The sequence below is a fragment of the Peromyscus leucopus genome, chromosome 10, assembly GCF_004664715.2.
Source record: "Peromyscus leucopus breed LL Stock chromosome 10, UCI_PerLeu_2.1, whole genome shotgun sequence".
NCBI classification, from domain to species: domain Eukaryota; kingdom Metazoa; phylum Chordata; class Mammalia; order Rodentia; family Cricetidae; genus Peromyscus; species Peromyscus leucopus.
In genome coordinates, this window is record NC_051071.1 from 77776885 (window position 1) to 77799308 (window position 22424).

Consider the following 22424-nt stretch of genomic DNA (forward strand, 5'->3'; position numbering starts at 1 on the left):
CCCATAGATTGTCCCTCATCTTTTCATTTGTCTGATGTTTTTACATAGCTCAGCTGTGATTGTAATTATTGGAGAGACTATTACATTGTTGACTCATTCTTCACATTATAATGTATTAGAGAAGGCATGACATCTAAATGACAGTTGGTTGTGTTAACCTGGATTACTTGGTTAAGGAGGTCACACCAGACTTCTGACCTATACAGTCACTACATTCCCCTTGCACACTCTGTTACATGTTAGGAATTCAGCAAATGTTTTAAGTACATGGTGCAGTAGCGTCAAGCTCAGCACTCTGGTGGATCTCTAGGATTATCATATTGCAAAACTGAATCCTAGCATCCTTAGAGTAATACCTCCTCATTTCTCAAGCACCTCCATCCCTAAAAACACCAGCCTACCCTCTGCTTCTATGGTTTTCAATTTTTAGTTTTGTTTTTATTTTGTTGTGCTTGAGACCGAGTCTTACTTGTAGTAATAGTAAGTAGTAAGGCCACTGGTTGGCCTTAAACTGAAAGTAATCCCCTTATCTCAGCTTCTAAGTTGATGAACCATCATTTCTGGTTCTGGTTTTGACTGCTTCACAACATCCACAAAAACATAGCAATCCCTTATGTTGATATTTTATTTGTGCTGAAATGTAATTTTATTTGTATGTTAAAAAAATAAAGTTGCCTGGGGGACAGAGCTAATAGCAAACCATAGCAGAAGTCTGGCAGTGGTAGCACATGCCCTTAATTGGATCACATGGCAAGCAGAGTCTGTGTGTTCAAAGACATAGCCAGTTTGGAGACACATGCCTTTAATCTCAATACCAACCATAGAAGACCTGGAGGTCTGTATAGACAGGCAGTGACGGGGAGGTCATGTGGTTGGGTTTACAACCAATGAGAAGGCAGAAAAGAAAGTCAATAAAAAGACAGATACACAGAAAGTAGGTCTCTTTCTCAGGGGAAGAATGGCAAGGGCATTGAGGGGTAAGAAGGCAGTTTTAGTCTCAGCTCTTAGCTACTGCTCTCTGACCTCTGGGGCTTTTAACTCTGCATTTGGCTCTGTGTTTCTTACTTAATAAGACCATTACGTCTACAATCCCTTTCTTGGGTATATATACAAGTACATTGAAATCAAGAGTTTTGTGAGCTATCTGTAGCCACATAATCACTACAGCATTAGTATTAGCCAAAACATGAATACAATGTCAAAGCCCATCAAATTATAAATTAATTATAAGTAAATAAATTATAAGTAAAGATAGTATGATAGATACATGCAATAGGATATTATTCATCCTTGAAAACAAAAGAAACCACTCCACATGGGATGCTATACAATTCTTTGAAAGCAAGTCACTGAATCAGTTTTCCATTGAAAGGTGTCAAGGAATTAAGTTTCATCTCCTGAAGGGAACAGTATCTACATATATATTTATAATTATAAAGGAACATTGTCCTTCTCCTAGAAAGCAGACTCCTAAAAGCATATTAAGGAAGACTTCAATAGGTCTGGGATGAGGAGATATGATGATGTGTACTTTTCACGTTCCCTGGGAAACAGCCCACCCAGGTTGGGTTCCACCACTCTAACTTCTGTTGGTCTCCATAGTTTCTGTTCCTGATCAGGCAGCAAGTGTCCCAAAAGCACATCACAGGCCCACAGTAAAACCATCCTCTCCCAAATATGGTACCACATACTTTCTTTGTCTCAGACTGTCATCTTCAGAGCGAGCTGTGATCCTTGTTTCTCCTTCCTTGTGGATCTGTGATCTGTCAATATAGCTGAAGAATTCTTATTCTGAAATATTTACAAATTTTCCTCTCTTCTCTCAGGCAAGCTGTGCATCAGTAGAGTTTTCCCTCACCTTTGACTAGTTTCTCATCTGTTCTTCTGTACACTAACGTCACTCTTAAATCCGTGTGTTCACCATGTTACTACCCTATTGAGAACACCAGGGTAGTACTTTTATCCATCATTATTACATCCCAGTTAGGTCCTCTTGCTAATATGAGTTAGAGAATAAAATGGTGTCCCTGGATGTTATAAAGCTTCCACATAACAAGAAGAACTTTAAAGAAAACAGAATAAAGCACACGCCATTTGGGTTTCCACTCCTTCGGGGTCATGAATCAATTCTCTTAAACATGTCACTACATCATAGTCATTAAACTTTTTAATCCTATTGATTATTAAAACATTAGTATCCCTTAAAGATGCTAGTGTTACCACAAGATGAACCTGATGCTACCTCCAAGCTTATAGAGCCTAGCAGTGAGTGATTAGGGACCACAAAGTTGGGCATGGTGGTATATACCTGTAACTTCAGCATTCAGGAATCTGAAGTAGGAAGATTAGGAGTTCAAGGCCAGCCTGAGTTCTGTAATGAGACCTTGTCTAAAAAACATAAAACAAGGAAAAGAACCATGAGGCAGACCACTGGTCCAGACCTTTGATTAGAATGAGGTAGCCCATCACTAAACAGTAGGGAACCAAGAGAAAGGCAGACTGAATTCTTCTTCAGCATAAACAAACTCTTTCCAACTAAGAAACCATAAACTATTTTAAAGTTTCACTTGTCATTAAAAACTTGGCTTTGGCTGGGCGGCGGCTGTGGCGCACACCTTTAATCCCAGCACTCAGGAGGCAGAGTCAGGTGAATCTCTGTGAGTTCAAGGCCAGCCTGGGCTACCAAGTGAGTTCCAGGAAAGGCGCAAAACTACACAGAGAAACCCTGTCTCGAACACCCCCCACCCCCGAAAAGAAAAAAAAACTTGGCTTTATCTGAATTACAAAATTACTTGGCTCCAGTCCCTGGGAGCCCCACTGAGAGAGCACTGCATCAAGAATTCAGTGTCCTGATTGAAGGCTTCATCTTAGAAAGCCCCTCCTTCTGGAGTCAGTATTTCCCTCCATAGGCCATGAAAGTAACTTCGTGCTCTGGGCATTTGAGCATTCTCACTCTTCGGTTGCACACATAAAAAAATAGCAGCTCTTTGCCTACCAGCCTCTAAGTCTTTCCACCACTGTCATGGAAGAATTGCCTCCAGTCTCTACTCCATCAGTGGCTTCCCTCAATCACTCAGCCCTGCAGTTCCCCTCCTATGAGGATCGTATTTAACCTGTACTGTAGAATTAAATACGTCTATACTCTTTCATTTGTGATGAAGATTTTAACACAACATATTACAAACCCCTGTTAGAAGATAATTGTTTATAAGTAAACGGTTCTTATATTTTTGGTTTTGAGCCTAGCCTTTAACGGCTGAGCCATCTCTCCAGCCCCGCGGTTCTCATTCATTCATTGATGCCTAAAGGTCATAGACACTCTTTAAAGTAATAGTAGGTGCACTTTTAAAATTGTAAAACTATGATAAATTTAGATCTTTCTCATTATTTTAAGTTTTATAAATCACAATAGTGCTTTCTTTTGACCCCAAACATTGTGCCATGTACAAGAGAGCCCTACTTTGGGGTAAATTGGCATGTTGCTAATGGTAGTTATCAACAGTAAAGTCCATGAATAAATCCAATTATGCTAGGTCATCTCACTCAGAGACATCTTAGTAAGGAACTATATAGTGGGGGAAAAAAGTTATTTTTTTAGCAAATCTTCAGACAAATACAAAGAGTTGTGAGAGAGAGTAGAGAGTTCCTAAATTTCAGTTATCAAAGAGTTTCTCTCTCTCTCTCTCTTTCTCTCTCTCTCTCTCTTTCTCTCTCTTTCTCTCTCTCTCTCTCTTTCTCTCTCTCTCTCTCTCTCTCTCTCTCTCTCTCTCTCTCTCTCTCTCTCTCTCGCGCGCGCGCTTCCTCCCTCTGTGTGTGTGTCTGTGTATGTGTGTCTGTGTCTCTGTGTATGTCTGCATGAGTGTGTGTTTGTGTGTGTATGTGTGTTATAGTGTAAAGTTTACACCAAAATCTCTGTGGCATACTATGAGAATATACTGGTCTAGGAATACTTCCTGGGCTATCTAACATTCATTTGCTCAGCAAGTACTTACTGAATACTTCCTATATAAAAAACATTATTCTAGGCACTCAGATAATATGTGAGCAATCTGACAAGACTTCTGTCATGGTTATGGAGAAAAACTTACTTTCTTTTGCTCCAGTGGTGAAAAATGTGACAATTTCCTTCTCCTTTGCTCGAAGTACAAAAATCTATCACTTCACTTGGATTAATGGATGGAGTGATTCTATTACTAGTTTATAAATTATATCTATGAAATACTTTGAGAGTTATTCACAAAGTTATTCACAAAGCTGAGAGTAGTAGTGCTGTTCTAGACATTTGTTTCCCAATTATTCTGGTAAAATCTTTTCCTGTATTATTTTATGTTGTCCTCAAAATGGTCCTGTGTCCCTAAGTGATGATGAGGATTTTTTTGAGTGGGTCAGAGAATGAGATGTGGAAAAGTTAAGTAATTATCTCACTATTATAAGACAGAAATGGAACAATTTAATATCATGAATGGCTATCTAAAGAGTCAAAAATTTTTCTCCTAAAACTTATGAAATATTTTTTCCATTTTTCTGATATTTAGAATGAATTTTGACATTGCATTGCCACCCACTCTTCCAAAATGACAGATCTATTCCTTTTAAATTGAGGCAATTATTTCTGTAATTCAAAGAAATGAAACAATCTCATTTTGATGAGATGACTTCAAATATCAAAAATCACCTCTTAAATACACTCAACTACTACAGAATGACTTTGTATCTATATCAATGTCACACAGTGCTGTGAAGCTCTTAACTACATAGAATCAGGATCAGAACTGGCAGGTGAAAAAGAATCTATGAGGGCATTTCTATTCAGAGAATGGATACTCATTTCACTTTTGCAAATTTATAGTGCACATATTCCTTTCAAAATCAATCAAAGTAAAGTTCTTTGGGGGATTTTTTATCTGATGCCTATTTCATAACTTGCAGATCATAAACTTGACAAAGGCCAAAAAAAGGATTTTTCATTAATTAATACATTCTGATTATAATCAGGAAGTCAGACTCAAAATTGCAACAAAAAGTGTTAAGAAGGTATTGGTCATTATGATTTCTCCTGTGATTTCATATAATAGATTATTCATATCTAAAATTTACTCTTTGGACTCACTGTAGGTGTTTTACAGAGTAATGAGGGTCATCTATGCAATAACCTTGGTTCCATTCCTATCAGCATTTGTAAATGAGGGTACTAAGGCTGAGAAGGTTTAAGGGACTGAGGTTTCAGAGTCAGTAATTCAGAGCACCAGAGATTACAGCCAATATTCTGGCTGAGTCTGCCTCCTAATTCCTATATTAGTCCAGGTCAGAGTAGACCCTGTCCCCTATTCTCAGTAATAGGCAAGTGGATCTAATCTAGAATGATAAAAATGATGTCATCCCCCAATTTCCCACAAAAGCTTGTGGGTGTCATATGGCTGAAGAAAGACCTGGGAAGGCATAGGAATCCTTCCAAATGTTCACATTTATTTCAGTGTAAGATCAGTCTATGATGTACAGAGTAATGCTAGTCACAGACCAAAGTAAAGTGTTGCTGGAGGGCTTCTCTCCAGGTCCCACCAAGCCCCGCAGTCCCACAATCCACATATAAAATAATCACTCAGACGCTTATATTACTTATGAACTGTATGGCCGTGGCAGGCTTCTTGCTAACTGTTTTTATATCTTAAATTAACCCATTTCTATAAATCTATACCTTGCCACGTCGCTGGTGGCTTACCGGCGTCTTCACATGTTGCTTGTCCTGGCGGTGGCTACAGTGTCTCTCCTCCCTTCTTCCTGTTTCCCCAATTCTCCTCTCTCCTTGTCCCGCCTATACTTCCTGTCTGGTCGTTGGCCATCAGTGTTTTATTTATATAGAGCGATATCCACAGCAGTAAACACCTGTTCTAAAGATCTTTATCAAATTAACTCTATCCGCCAGGGAAGTCCAGCCCAGGATCATGGGCAGGCAGGTTATCTGGGGGGATTGAAGAGCCAGACCCTTCCAAATACATGAAATAGCCAAAGATGACAGAGATGTATAGAGAGGCAACATAACTGGTGGTGAGAAGACAGCTATGATAAACTTCAGTGTTTTAAAAAATAATAATAATAAGCCAAGAATATGCGATTCCAGTGTCAATTTTTCTACTTTAGTGCAGCATGACATCCCTGGCTTTTAGCATCCTATCTATCCCAATCTGTCACATTCAGCAATGGATGCTTATTGACTAGGACTCAGGCACTCACTTCACACTTTAAAATCCATATTCAATAAAGCCAGAAACCTGGATTTGTTATATGATGCCTGTATTTATATTCCTCCTATATAACGGGGATATAATGGCACTAGGTGGATATGTTTTATAGATCAAGTAAGTCATCAGTCTTTTAGACCAGTGCCTGCCCTGCACAGTATTACTGGTTGCCTGCTACTTTTGTGCTGAAGACCAAATGGGATAACAGGTACAGAAATAATTTTATAAAGATCCCCAAAGTCTAAAGAGTAGCAATGCTGGGATTCCAAACTAAAGATCAAGACAAGATCTAAGTACACAACAGCGTCCTGTGTCCATCAGAAGCCCAGAGGGCAGACCACTAAGAAGATACTCAGGAGGAAGTCAAGTCCAAGTCCACCAAACTTCTTCATTCAGCTCTGCAGACAGTCCCTTGGCCTTGCTCCAGGCTGTTCTATCCTGGGTCCTTTCCTGTTCTGGCTAAGCTCAGACCATGCCTCTCACTCTAAAGAAGAGAGGATAAATGTTCATGAGCCATGAGTTTAAAACTAGGCAACTGGTGGCTCTACCATCTTCATGTGTGAATTAGAATAAGTGACAAATTCTCCAGCACTACCAAGTCCAAGAACAGCAACCTCTAAAGCAAATTATTTCAGTCTCCACAGAGGTTACCAAAAGTGTGTTTTATTGGTTTTTTTTCCTATAGATTATCACCCAGAAATCCATGAATATAACTTTATTACTCACTGTTGGTGAAAAGGTTCATTTTTGATGAACCACAGAAGACTGCCTCAAGTCTACTGCCTTTCCCTTCCTCACATAATCACTTCTTTTTCTTTCCTTGGTGTTAGATATTAAACCCAGGGCCTCCAACATGCTGGACACTGAGGTATACCCCAAATCTCCAAAGACTTATTTTGAAAAGTTCTTTTGACCAATCACATCTTCCCTAGAACTCAACCTATGAGACAGATATAGTAAGTTTGAATCTTCAACAAAGAACAGAAGAAATGATCCTACTTCTTGTAAAATAAGAACATTTTTTCAGAAGGCTCATTCGCCCCTCCAGCACCAGGCCCACATAGTAAGAGATGAAGAAACATGTCCTTCAGCATCTCTGAGCTATGGCCTCTGTTTTGCAACATGAAATCAAAAGATTTACTTGACCTTGCTGCATTTTTAAAATTTTTGTTTGTTTGTTTGTTTTACAGCCTGGACAAAGTTTCCTCTCTCTCCTCTTTTCCAAGTCCCTCCCTCCACCCTCCCTCTGTTCTCACCCCCCATTTCTGTTTAGGAAGGGGAAGGTCTCCCATGAGTATCAACAAAACATGGCTTATCAAGTTGCAGTAAGACTAAGCATCTCTCCGTGTACTAAGGCTGGGCAAGGCAACCCAGTATGAGGAACAGGGTCCCAAAAGCCTGTAAAAGAGTAAGAGACAGCCCCTGTTCCCACAAGAGGACCAAGCTATAACACATATGGAGAGAGTCAAGGAACTTGCTGCATTTTCAATGGGGGCATACTCAACAACAGCCATGTTCACTTACCCATTCATTTAACTAATTATTTTGAGTTTTTTTTTTTTTTTTTTTTTTTTGATTTTTCAAGACAGAGTTTCCAGAGTTTCTCTATGTAGCTTTGCACCTTTCCTGGAACTCTCTTTGGAGACCAGGCTGTCCTCAAACTCACAGAGATTCGCCTGCCTCTTCCTCTTGCCTCCCGAGTGCTGGGATTAAAGGCGTGCGCCATTTTTTGTCAGGCATTCTTTATGCAACCCTTCGTGAGCAAACAAGGCCAAATAATAAGCTCATAATTTTGAAAAGATGAAAATGTTCTATTAGTAACCCATTTCTTTATACAAACCGTGCCACACTTTCAAACAAGAAAATTGAATATGAATACCTCTGTACTTTCCAAACTCATTCTGTAATTCATGCCACTAACCCATGGGTCAGTAAATAACAATCTACATATCCTTCAAAAATGTAAAGAATGAATGAAACTATTTCATGGTCAGTTGACTTGAACAGCTGATAATCAAAATAAGCAACTACTTAACTGATATGAATTCAGATTAAATACCCCAACTCTCTCCATCCATCTAAAAAATTCTCTCTTATTTCTTTAAATTCTTACCACTAAAGACTCACCTAAGCTACTGAGATTTTTTTAAGATATACTCATTAGCCTTAGAAAGCATACTCACTGTGAGCATTCTATGATGTAAAAGACAAGGATGTCTGTATGGGCAGCATAAAGAACTAGGAAATCAGCTCACTGCGTGATGAGTGAGTCCCTGGACTCCTTTAACAACTCTGCAAGTTAATTGTGTATCAAGTTCTCCATATAAACAGTGAACGTAGAGCATCTTGACAGGAGGCTGGGAACTACTTTATCTGAAGAATTTTGTGCCTGTTGTATTAGATGACTTAAGAATGGTTTTTGCTTTATAACTGGGCGAAGATATTAAGTACTTGACAGATCAGACAGCATTTGATGTGCAAACCTTAGAGGCATAAGTCAAAACCTATTCTCTTCCTTACAGTTTTTTGTCTCCTATCTGAGGAACAAGCACTCTGCATTGGAAAGTGTTATGAAAATAACATTCAAGTATGGCCATCAATTACGTAGGCCTTTTCCATAAAATGTCATCAATCTATATCTGTTGAATGCATGACAGATACAGGATATTACCTCATTCCCACCCTCCAAAGTTTTCACTCATGAAAAACAGCACATCATTATCAGGGTGTAATGGTGAAAGCAAACATGTTTATCTGTAACCTGACATTTACTTACAGACTTAGATGTAATATTATTATCATTAGTTCTGTCCTTTCATTAGTACATTGTAAATTCGTGAGTTTTTTGTGGCTTGGGGGAGAATGTCAACCACAGTCATTGTTGACAGAGGATACTTTGGGTGTTGTACGTTCAAAGTATCTGTCATGAACGCTAGCTTTTGAAATGCAAGCCATTGGGAAGTCAAAAATGGCACTCACTAAAGTTTAACAAGACCAAGGATCACCCAAACCAGGCTTAGTTCTCATGGCCTGCCTCTACACAGCAAGAAAATGCAAACAGAGCCTGGAAACAGGCTGTTCCCTTGTTTTGGCAAGTAAGAACTCAGGGATGGGCTTTTTTGTCATTTAAAGAGTCATACAGGACTACATCCTAACACCTATAATTCTAAGAGATAGGACTAATCCCTGGGCTCATTTCTCAAACACAATGACAAGGCTAAAAAGGCAGTATTCAATATCTCTCCTTGAATGATGCCCTCTCAACCACTGGAATTAGATTTCTATCAGTAGCCAAATTTGATTAACAATTAAGAGAATACAGATGAGGAATCAAAGTCAAGATTTCCAATGGTTCTATAAAAAATGATTTGGGGCCACTTTAGTAAAATAACACCAAAATTATGTGTATAAAAGATATTAAGTACACATATAAATATATATTTACACATATAGATCTATAATATATGTTAAATTTATTTGTATTATATGAAGCTAACTGTGTTGTGCTATACTTCTTTTTTCTATCTCCAAATCACTTTTTCTTTCATAAAATCCCTAAAGGAAGTATCATCTGATTTTCATCTATATTAGAATGGTAATTACCCTGTATAGATCAATCTTCCAAATAATCCAGTAGCTTTAGATGCATCTATACTTAAAACACATTCCTATTAAGCTATTCCTAACTCGTCATATATTATTTTGTGTATTTTTTGTGTGAAGAATGTGATGATAAAATGTGATGATGGAAACATAACACCTCATTGTTTTACAAACCAAGAAAATGATGTCGAGAAATGAGTGACTTACAGGTACCCTAGAGTCACAGAAGAGCAGGGTGGGGGGAGACCAGGCCTCCCACCTGCTCAGCGACGGTGTGCAGTGTTCTTTCCACTGTCCCACGGGTCATGTCACACATCACATCCCATTGCTCCCAGTCTTTGCAAAAGTAAAATGACATATGGTTTAAATTAGGAATGGGACTTGAAGGGCATGTGTGATAGAAGTAGGAATGCTTAATGGAAACAGTGATGCCAACAAATTACATCCCTTGGCACTTTGCAAGTGTGTAGGGGATCTAGAGACAGAATCCAAGCTCCTAAACCATCAGTCATCCAGGAGGTTTCCCTGGGTGTACTATAACACTGGGTTAGAGGATTTCTGTTTTCATTTTTGTCTTTTGACAGGTTGGGGGTATGAAACAGACTGTGACGGGAAAGGGGGAAATGCCCATCAGCCCTGAAAGATCATTTCTTTCCTCACTCTCCTGGTCCAGCAACATAGCTCATGCTTAACTCATACTCTCAAGACAGTCAAGCTATTTAGCCCATTGTCCAGTCTCCTCCCACACTGCACTCTAATGCCAGTTTTATCTCCTCTGATTCATTGTTTACATCCTCCATTCATGGGTTGTAATTGAGTTTGCTTAACTGCCTATTGATTTCTGATCAAATAGTTTAATTTGACTTGTCTCTTTTGGTTCTTCATAATCCGTTTACATTTTCTGTCAACCCAGTTGCTTCTTTTTCCAGTAGAGAATTACCACCAAACCAACATCCCTTTACTAAATGCTCTTGCCTTGCCCACTCCTACCCCGATTTCCTCTCTTTCTTCAGATTCTCCCAGGGCCTACACATATCTTCCCTGCAGCTTCTTGTCACCATTCCATATACAGTGTGGAGCCCTCCCTTCTCTGCTTATCTGAACTTTCCCCTAATTGTTCTGTATTGTCAGGCTGGCATTCCCGACCCAACAGAAGCACTGTAAGTTCAAGAACCACATCTACTAGTCTCTTGAACAGTCTTCTACCCACTTCTCATATACTTTTACATCTGTTCACTCTAACAAGATGAAGACCTTGTCTACGGGATAGTCCAGACAAGGCAGATGATGAGAGAACCAGTTGCATCCAAGTGAGGCTGATAATAGAATCAGTGCTTCCTCTGGACCTCCTTCTCAGGGGGCTCACTCTTCTTGTTCCACATCACTCTACACTGGGTTAGTATGAACTGCTTTTGCTGCAGGGTAAGCCAGTTCCTTCTCTCTAACCTGGGTCCCACATCCAATCCACCTGCCACCAGGTTGACAACCATCTTACCTTCCTTCCCCACGCTGGAGACACAGCCAAATAAAATTTCCACTTAGAACCCATCCGTTTGTCCACCTTGGGAGACAGACTCATCCCTTTTTCACAGGTGGTAGGTAGCCTTTTTCCAGGCTTGAGAGAAGGTTTAATAACACGATGACACTTGGCAGCCCCCTCCCAATGTCCCAATCTTCCTTAGACTCCACCTAAGGCTAGAAAATATCACTAGCGTCCCTTCCCTTCCAGCAACCTCAGGGACCTCGAATCAGATGCCTTAAGATGGTTAGACTTTCCCATCAGACTGTCTTCTTGTCCCCTACTCCGAGAGCAGAGGGCAGGGTGCCACCTGAAGCTCCTGCTGACCTTCCTGAGTTCTGGTTCCCGGGCACCAGCCTCTCCTCCCTTCCCCACAGCAGAAATCACAGCCGTGGATTCTCAACCAACTGGCCTTAATTTTCCAAATGAAGAGAAACATCTCCTCTTGTGACTTCTTAAAATGGGAAACAACAGGTCCTAAGTGAGGCAGGTTCTTTATTTTTTTTTTCTTTTTCTTTTTTCATTTATCTTTGCTTAATTGTCGTGAATGGAAGAGTTACAGAAATGTCTCAGAAGACAGCATTTTTCCCTCCCAGCTTCAGCTACTCCCTAACTGAACAAGGAAAAGGGGTGTGTGTGTGTGTGTGTGTGTGTGTGTGTGTGTGTGTGTGTGTTCGCCTATCTCTCGCACGCGTGAGATGATTCCTCCTAGGCCACTGCTAGTCTCAGCAGCAGTCCTGTCTCTCACACATTCCTGGAAAACACACACACACACACACACACACACACACACACACCAGCAGCAGCAGCAGCAGCAGCAGCAGCAGCAGCATGTTGTTCTCTCGCCCTTGCATGAAAGGAGTTCCCTCCTCTGCCTCCTGCTGGTATCCTCCTGAGTGCAAACTCCCTTGCTCCTGCCTCACCCACCGGCTATGCGCCTCCCGGGTCCCTGCAGAGACCTCCTCCAGGCTCTGCTCCTGGCACGCCGCATTGGTAGTGCCACCTGAGCTCACCCCAGCAGCGGGCCCGCAGGGTCCCTTCCGCCCTGAGGCCTCGCGCACAGCCCGGGAAGCCTCCAGCAGGTGCACGCCAGAGGCGGGATCTTAGCTTAGCTGTCTCCCTCTTCAGATCAAGGTTCGCACGACGCCAGCACTCTGTCTTTCCTCCTGATCTGCAGCTCCCAGAGGGACACTTACCCAGGGCAAGAACCAGGAGCAGCGGCAGGGAGCTGACGCCGCTGCCCGGGGCGGCCGGGTCCATCAACCGTGCTGTGCGGGGCAGGGCAGCCCCTGGAAGAGTCTCCCTGCTCCTTCTTCGTGCCCTTCCCGGGCCCCGGCACCGAGAGGGTGCTTGGAAACTAATCCCTGAGCCAGGAGGAAACGAAACTACGCAGCAGGCAGCCTCGCTACAGGGCAGGGAAACACCCGGGGCGGGCAGCCAGCGGGTTCCAGTGTCGCCCAGCGCTGGGAGCCTCCTATTTATCCTGGAGCCTTCTGCACACACCCCCAGAGGCGAACCACTTGGTGCTGGTAGTCTGCATGCTGCTCCCACCCAGCTGCCCCACACCCATACCCACACCCAAGGACATACTCAGATGGCCATAGGGCCAGCTCACCCACTCCCCCTGCTGGGTCTCACCTGAGTGTTCATTTATCTCCCCCCCCCCCTGCCGGGGGCAGTAAGCAAGGTAAAGTGAGCCCAGAGGAATGGCAGAAGATGACCCTGCAACCAGCTTGTGGCCTCAACTCATGGAGCCCTGTGAGGGAAAATCAGAGCCAAACACTTGTGGAACTCTCCATCTGGCTATGGCTGGAGTTAAAGAGACCAGAGACAAGTTCACTGAAAAAAAAAAAAAAAAAAACTCAGGAGTTAAAAGAGAGCAGAGCCAAGTTCACTGAAAAAAAAACCAAAACAAAACTCAGGCATTTGACAGTTGACACAGAAAGGCAGTTTCTCAAGACTCATAGCTGTCTGTAAAATTCTTAAAGGTGACAGCTCGGTTTTCAGTGTCTTCTATTAATTTATTAACTTCTATTAATTGATTAACAAACTCTTTGGTAACTCTTTTGGGTAAGATTTTTAGCTTACCCAAATCTCCTTCAGAAATTTCATGTAGTCACTGCTTGTGGTGGTCCATACCTGTAATCCCAGCACTTAGGGCTGAAGCAGGCTGAAGCAGGAGAGCAGCCGGTCCTCAGAACCAGCCTGGCCCACACAGCACAATTTTAGCTCAGAAACTAACGAATGGATCAACTATGCACACAGATAGATGAAAGAACTTCATTTATGTTTTATTTATCCATTAGATTTCATTTATCTGTCCTCTTAATTCTAGTTGGATCTTTCCAAATAAGACTTTTTTTTTTTTTTTGACTTGTGTCTTGCCCAGCCTTGTCCCTACTTCATAATGCTTGTTATGGGAAGTTGTTATCCACTGAGTAATTTCTGGAACTCCAAAGCATGCTCAACAGCCTTCAAAGAGGAAAAAGAGCTTCCAGTTTTGCCTTATAAACATATTTGCCTCTGAAATGGCCCAAGGGCTTGGGTCTTGGGTACTGACTTACTGATCTTGCAAAAGCAATACATAAAAGCCACCCATCTTCAGAAGCTGCATTTCTGACCTCCAAGAGAACAATAAACATCTCTTACATGTGAAATGTAAGTCAAGCATCTGCCCCTTCTTTCCCATCCCATTGTATAAATTAAGCAAGTGACATTTTGTTTCTAGACCAATCCTAATTATCTTAGTGTTTTAGGCAACTCACGTATCTGGGAGAATGAAAATCGGCTCTTCGGTTTTTAGATCCATCCATTCTGGTTTCCCCCTGAGAGCCCTGGGGAAGAGGGCTTTCTGCGGGAGAGGGTGGGGTCTAGAGCATCTCAGGACTGGGGCATAAAAGGTCATGCACCACAGATGCAAAGGGCAGAGTAGAGGAAGCCAGTGGGTCTCAGAGTCACTCTCACGGGCTCAGCACTTCTCTGTGCTCTCTTCTTCCTGGCATCGTCTCCCTCTCTTATATCAAGGCATCCTCTGAGATGCACCATAGTCAGCATCTGTGGTCTTACTGCCAGCAGACTCCTTCAGTCCTCTTGTCCCATCCCACTATCTGTAAATATAAATAAAAAAGAAAAAAGAAAGAAAGAAAGCGCACCTAAGCAAAGCATACTGTATATTCATTGAGAATTATAAAGGGCCAAGACATGATATATGTATTTAGCATTCCAGACATTCAAATAGTAAATTAACTTTTTCAGGCCACTAGAGGATGAAATAGTGTAATTTAATATACTAACTAGGCCAGGTAAATTAGTATCTTTCCATGAGAGCTTTATTCACTGACAGAAATAAAATAAATGCTCCCAAGAATATGTCCTCTAGAATTCCTAGTCTCTTCAAGGTCAAGAGAAATTCCCTTCCTCTTTTCCACTCTTTCTTCTCCTTCTCTTCCCTCCCCTCCTTCTTTCTCTTCCTCCCCTTCCCCCTCTTCTTCTCCCCACCTCCCAACTCTCTACTTGTTTATGGAGGAATTTAAATCTGAAGTCCAAGCTTTAGTTTCAGAAAGCTGGAGGTTTAGCTTTGGTCTTCCTGTGTTCTTATTCTTCTAACTAAGGTGTGTCTCAAGTCTTCAGATCGCATGCTGGGCTGTAACCAAAGAGGAATAGCTCAGTGTGGCACAGGAGTCACAAAATAGAACTTGCATTCACCATGCTAGACATTGTTTGGATGAGGTCATCCCTGTGGCAGGCTTAGTCAGGCACAACCAGCTCTCCCAAATCTGGTATGAGGCTCAAGAAGATTCCTGTGAAGGGCCTTAAGCACCAACCTTTTCCTCTTCCCACACAGAGTAGCCTCCATCAAGAACATTCCTCCCCCTCCTCTGGTCAAGACAAAATAAGCCACAACACATAAACAGACACACATGATGATGCAAGGAAGATTCCAGAATGTGTTTATTCTGGTCAACATAATCTCCAGATTTTGACTATAAACCATAGATTCAGCAGTCTGGGGAGGTTTTTGAGTAACAATCAGTGTGGTTTAATTCAATAAGAGTAGCATCTTTTAAAATATATTGTTTTGATATAAGGATGAAATAAATTTTATAAAGTATTGAGTTACTATCTAATAAAATACTGATTAAAAATGCTGCTCAAATTTTCTATTCCCTTGGTTGTGTTTTATGTTGAATTATTCTGTGGAGGATTTCCTTCTGCTTTGCTTTGCCTGTCTTTTTCTTGCCCACTTTAGAATACCTTCCTGCTCAGTGTTTTGGGGAATCTACCTTTTTATACAATGCTTGTTTGGCTCACTATCTTTTCTAAAGAGCAGCTTAATCAGACTTCAGTGGATCTCAAACATACTCACCCATGGGATGTTAAATCTGATAGTTTTGGTTCACTGTTATTTTTTCCTTTAATCAAAGTATTAATGCTACAGAAAGAAAAATCCTCTGTTGAAAGGGGGAAGGGTAAATTAAGCAAGCACCCGAGGAGCACAACTTTCAATTCTCTCTGTGACAAGGCCCTAGCATTCCTCACTAATATGCTTGTCACCATGGTTTGCTTTCGCATCCTCCCATACAGTGCCAGACTCCCACCAGTGCAGATACTCCTGTGGGTGGGATAACAGGGGTGGAACATTAGGAACCACTGGTTTATGACTCTGTTCAAACTGGAGCCAGGTCACCACACGGATGAGTCACAAATTATTCACTTCTCCAAGCCTCCGTTTCCTCATCTATAGAAGGTAACAGGAATGACTGGCACAGTTTTCATGGCACACATTGATAGATGCCTCTAAGGCCAAAAGCTAGTTATTAGAAATCATCCAGTGAATGATGATTGTTATGTAATTAAACTTTAGAAGGTTCGTGGAGAAAGCAAAGAGGAGTTGGTTTTCTCATTAATAGTTGAGCTAGAGTGAAGGAAATAACAGAGTGAAGGCTGTACACTGAGTTAAGATTCTTTGGATCTGGGTACCATTGTGCCTCCTCACACTCCCTTGGCCCTCTGGCCCTCTTCTCCATCCCTTTCCATTCATCCATCCTTGATTTCAGTTCCCCTGATTGGGAAGTTAGCATATGACCTAGAATACAATATTTTACTGGGCAGTGTCTTTGTTAGGTTTCTATTACCATAAGTGAATACCATAGACTTGATGATAAATGAAGAATGCAATTTTATTTATTTAGCTGAGAGTTCTGACAACTGGGGTATCCTAGAGTATAATAGCAGTAGATGATGAAGGTCTTCTTCATAAGATGCTAGGGGGCATCAAGTGACAAGACAGAGAATGCATTGCTTGGACCTCATTTTCTACTTACAAAGCCACAAATACCATTGTGACCTCATGGAACCCTAATCGCCACTCAAGAGACCCACCTTAACATAGAATTAGCAAAAATAACTTTCTAACACATGAACTTTTGTTAAAAACACTCAGATCACAGAATTATTTCCCTGGTCCTGCAAATTCATGTCCTTCTGCCTATTCAACGTCAGAAGTCCCAAAGTCTTAATTCAATTCAGCACTAATTTAAAAGTCTAAAATCTAGAGTCTCATTTGAATTAGATGTGAGATTCAAGGCTGGGTTAATCCTGTGGCAAATCACACCAGCTCTGAGCCTATGAAATCAACAGAAGTTATGTACCTCCAAAATACAGTGGTGAGACATCCTCATTCCAAATAAGAAAAGGCCCATGAACTCCAAAACCGGACAGAGAAAATAACACTGTCTCATGTAAGAGAGCAGTCTCATTTGACTCCATGCCTCATGCATCTATCGCTGTGCCCTTCCTGGGTTTGCCAATGCTTCTGCTCACTCAAGATGGAGCTTCCTGGGGGCTGGAGAGATGGCTCAGAGGTTAAGAGCACTGACTGCTCTTCCAGAGGACCTGGGTTCAATTCCCAGCACCCACATGGCAGCTCACAACTGTCTTAGCTCCTGTTTCAGGGGATCCCACACCCTCACACAGACATACATTCAGGCAAAACACCAATACATATAAAATACAAATAAACAAATTATTTAAAAAGATGGAGCTTCCTGTCTGAAACTCTCCAAAACTGCCATTGTATCTCTATAATCCTGGATTCTCAGAGACACTCCCATGTCCATAGTTCCAGGAGGCATTGCCCTAGAAAGGGTTGTGTGTAGAGGTTCAACCCTTACTTCAGTGTTCTGCCTAAGTCTCTAGGCATCTCTGGGCCATCATGACATCCACTAAAATATATGGGGAGGAAGGCAGGCCCTCACAGCTCTTGCATTCTTCAGGCCTGCAGAATACATGACATCTATCTGGGGCTCCCTTCCAGATCAGTGGGTGGGGTCTCACGTTACCAACAATCAGAGCAGGGATGATTTAGAGCAGACTTGGGGTAGCAGAGATCTGAGGCTCTTGTATGAAGTGAGTTCATGTAGGGTACCCTGGGTGAATGCCTTGAAGACATTCTGCCCACCTACTGCTTTGGTCTGTGATGGGAAGGGCACACATGCAGGTCTCTGAATGCTTAACAAGTCTCCAATGTTCAGTGATCCCTTCTATCCATGCTAATCTTCTAAGCAACAGGTCACCCAGGGTCACCCTTGGCTTTCACTCCTCAAAATGTTCATTTTTGACACTCAGTCAGGCTGAGGACTTTTCAAATCTTTCTTTTCTCTTTCCCTTTTTATTATAAACTCATCTTTAACTTATTTCTTTGCCCTCTCATTTTTTTCTTTAAGGCATTAAAAGCAACTACACCATATGGCTTGAATGTTTTGCTGCATAAAATTTCCCCTGTACCAAATATTCTATCTTAACTTGCTCTAAAGTCCTGCATTCCACAAAGTCCAAGAGTTCAGACACAGTGCAGTCAAGTTCTTTGAAGCTTTCTAACAAAGTGGACTTTAATCCAATACTTTGTTCCTCAGTTCCATTTGAGATCTTGAGCTCATCAGAACCTCATTGATTATCTGCATTGCTGTCCTCTGAGAAGGTCCAGGCTCTCCATGGATCCTGAAGAATCTCACCGTAACCCTCCTCAGTTCACGACTGCTCCAACCTCTACCCATGGTCCAGTTCCAACGTCAGTATTCAATGAGATTAGAGCAATGTGAACAGAATACTAAGTTCCCAAAGCTTTACCAGATCTCTCCATATCCTCCATCTTTCCACAGCTTCATAGGTAAATGAAAGAGAAGAAGAAAATGGCAGAGATGGGGAGTCTTTAATTTTAAACAACTCTTCAAACGGTATTTCTTAGCCAGGTGGTGGTGACACACACCTTTAATCTCAGTACTCAGGAGGCAGAGCCAGGCGGATCTCTGTGAGTTCAAGGCCAGCCTGGTCTACAAAGTGAGTTCCAGGAAAGGTGCAAAGCTACACAGAGAAACTCTGTCTCAAAAAACAGACAAACAAACAAAAAGATATTTCTTAGAGAAAGAATGGAATTTTTAAAAGTAAAGGAATGGAATAAAATATGATACCTAAATTTGAAACATGGTCATGTCTTACTCTTCCCTTGTTTTCAGGTAAAACCATCAATATTCTTAATCTGATGACTGATCTCAGTTGTGAACCTGATGATATCTGGAATCCCTTAGCAGACAGATCCCAGGGCATGTCAGTGAGGGATTGTCTTGATTAGACTAATTGAGGTGGGATGACTCACCCATGGACGGCACCATTCCCCGGCTCGGGTCTTTGACTGTAGAAAAAAGGAGCACACAAGTGTCCACCTGCCCTCTGCTGCTGTACTGTGGATGTGATGTGATCAGCAGCCTTAAGAGCTGGCTGGCTTGACCCTCCTGCTGTAGTGGGCTGCGCTCTGAACTATAAGCCCAAACAAACCCTTCCTCCCTTCAGTTGCTGTTGTTAGGGTATTTTATCACAGCAACAGAAGAAACCAAGACCCTTATTTTAGCTTCAGTGAAATTATGATTCTCCCAAACAATTTAGTTATGACTTAATCTAACCATCTTTAGCATTCAAGTTTTTTCCACAGAAGATAACATGTTCCTTCAATGATCTCTTTAAGCTGATTTTTTTTTTTTATTTCCCCAAAGGATTTATTTAGACTGGAACATTATATCTATCATCTGTCTATAGACACAATGTCCTAACTATTAAAACTGATGTAAAATATTTAGAAATTAGTTTGACAGGCTACACCTGGGATGGTGCAATGGTTAAGAGAACTGATTAGTCTTCAGAGGACTAGAGGACCAGGGTTCAATTCCCAGCATCTCCACGGCAGCTCGCAATTGTATGTAACTCCAGTTCCAGGGAATCTGGCATTCTCTGCTGGCCTCTATGGGTCACTACATGCATGTAGCATACATAATACATACATACATACATACATAGTGCAGGCAAAACACAAACATCAAATAAAATCAATAAATTTTTTAAAAGATGTGATACCTATAGAAAATTTTTATGTTTTTTCTATATTGTTTAAACATATTAAAAGTTCCTACTGATGTCCCCACTAATAACTACAAACAACTTTTAATAACTTCATCCTTGTGATTAACACATAATTATCATTCATATAAAGTTATTGTTGAAATTCAAAGGCATGTAATCCACAATGCAAAGGAAGTACAAACTAGAAAACCAAGAAGTACAAACTATATGAAATAAAGCCACAGTTGTTCTCTGTGCTGATTGGATCTAGACTCAGCTAAGAGACCCTCTGGGTTGTCTGTGAAGGCATTTCCAGGAAGGACTGAGTAAAGGGAGAGGAGTCATTTAAAGAGCCTGCCCCACAGTGGGCGGCACCTTCCAGCTGTGGTCCAGATCTAAAGAGGCACAAGACAAGCCATGCTGCCTGCTTCCCCTCCTTTGCTTTTGGATGGTAGCCATCACCATCAGAGCCCATCTTCAGTCTCACAATGTGGACTACCAGATGCTCCAGGAATCCCCCATGCCTTTGAGCCAGAATGGGATTGCTGAAACATCCAGCATCCTGGACAGAGAACGACCTGGTTCTTAGCGACTTCAGTGTGCAATAGCCATTGTTGGGTTACCCAGTGTGTAGCATGAAAGCCAACCTAATAAATTTCCTTTCATAGCATATAGCCATCTCATTGGTCTGTTTGTCTGGAGAATCTCAGCTAATACCTCCTCTAAATGTGTTTTGTAGAGTTTGAAGCCCCCTTTCCCTATTCAGGAATCCCATCAAGATTCCACAAAGTATATTGCTGTGATGTCACCCCATAGTAGTTTCTTGGTAATAATGGGTTCTCTAATTATGTTTTTCATGGTCTTTATTGTTTTGAAGAGCACTTATAAGAAAGTAATTTTCATTCGCTTGCTAACTAGCCATCTACATTTGCACATGTTATTTGATTCTAAAATTGCCATTGACGGGAAATAAAAGCAAAACTAGACAGCTGGGATCATAAATAACTAAGGAACTTCTTACCACAAAGGAAACAATCAGCAATACGAGGAGACAACCAACAAAATGGGAAAAATATTTCATGGACATTCACCTGGCAAAGGAATGATACCCAGGTATATGCAAGCAGCTCAGAAAATGTAACAAGAAAATTGCTAGGCCAATTAAAGCATGAGCAAATGACTTGAGTAGACACTTCCCCCAAAATGAAATACAAATAATTAATAATATCTGAAAATGGTCAATATTATTAGCTATCAAAGCAATACAAAGCAAAACCACAACTAGGTATCATCTTACCCTACCTAGGATGGTTATTAAAAAAAATGCAAAATAAAAAATGACAAATGCTGGTGAGGCTGAGGAGCAAAAGAAACCATCATAGTCACTAGTAAGGATAGACATTAGTCCTGCCACCATAGAAATTAGTGTGGGTCTCCTCTCTTCCCACCTCTAAATACTCCATATACAGTCCTATCAATGACTAACAGATGTTCTAACAGAGAAAATTGAGGGGAGTGGCTACAGGTGTCCAGCCCACAGACGGTATTTTGGAATTCTGAATTACACACACTTAACTTGGTCACTTTTTTTTCTTTTTGGTAGACTTTTTATCTAAAAACAGTTTATATTTACCCAGAAATTACAAAAACATCAAAGAAAGTTTCTATATCTCCCAAGTCTCCTACTAATAATGCCTTGCCTTAGTATTGACAACTTTTCAAACTTGTTAGGGCTTTTATTGAATATTCCTCCAAGTGGCTCTCCTTTGCCCTTCTCGTAGTTAGATAAGGCTTATAGACACAGAGGCAGAAGACTTCAATACTGAGGCATCATATCACACCATAAGATGGCTACAAAATGTGAGCATGGCTGACACTGACCTGATCACCCGGATGTGATCATTTTGTCAGGTTTTTCTATTTCCAAGTCACTCTACTCCTGCTTGCTGCCCTATGCTACATTCTGTAGGAAATTCTCTAGGTCCAATCTGTCCTTGAGGGGTGCAGACACTTGTCTCTCCTGTTTGAGGGTGGAGTATCTAGACACATTTGAATTATTTTTACATATATGTGTGTGTGTGTGTGTGTGTGTGTGTGTGTGTGTGTGTTTAATCTTATTGTTCCAGCATGTATTTGTAATCAAGCACTCATCAATTTATCTTACTCTTAGGTTATAACCCGAGACAGCATGACTCTCTGTCACCAGCTGCTGAGCGCCACCTCCTTTCTTGTTCTCAGTTGCAGTCACATATGGAACACGGGCCACATTGGAGGGATGCTCCAAGTAGAAGCAGCGTGTTTGTAAAAAGCTAATCAAGGCATGGCTACAAAAAGGCAGCTGGGAGAATACAGGGTCAGAGAGAAACATCAGTGATTTCTTTTTCATGTAACTGTTTAAGGCAGGAATACCAGGAGTTATGGTGTCACACATTTAGCACTATGTCCCAGTCTACTGAAACTTAAAAACACAAACAACACAGGAAAGGAAGGGCAGTGAAAGCAAGTAGTTATAAAGACCAACCAGCTCCAACAACATGACAAGATCCAGAAAATAAAGATGGTAACTCTCATATTTTTCTCTATTTCGTTATGAACATGAGTGTGTGTGTGTGTGTGTGTGTGTGTGTGTGTGTGTATACATGTGTAAAGCAAATCCCTTTGTCTTTTCTTAT

At 41.2% G+C, this 22424-nt stretch overlaps 1 protein-coding gene across 1 annotated transcript in view; it reads right to left on the reverse strand.

Annotated features, from left to right (window-relative positions):
* Btc (betacellulin) overlaps positions 1-12927 on the reverse strand; it is a 42676-nt gene extending 29749 nt beyond the window's left edge. Inside the window, exon 1 of the mRNA XM_028881897.2 lies at positions 12558-12927. Coding sequence (XP_028737730.1) covers positions 12558-12621 — 64 coding nt within the window. The 5' untranslated portion in view covers positions 12622-12927. The remainder of the gene's footprint in view (positions 1-12557) is intronic.
* Positions 12928-22424: the final 9497 nt, after the last annotated feature.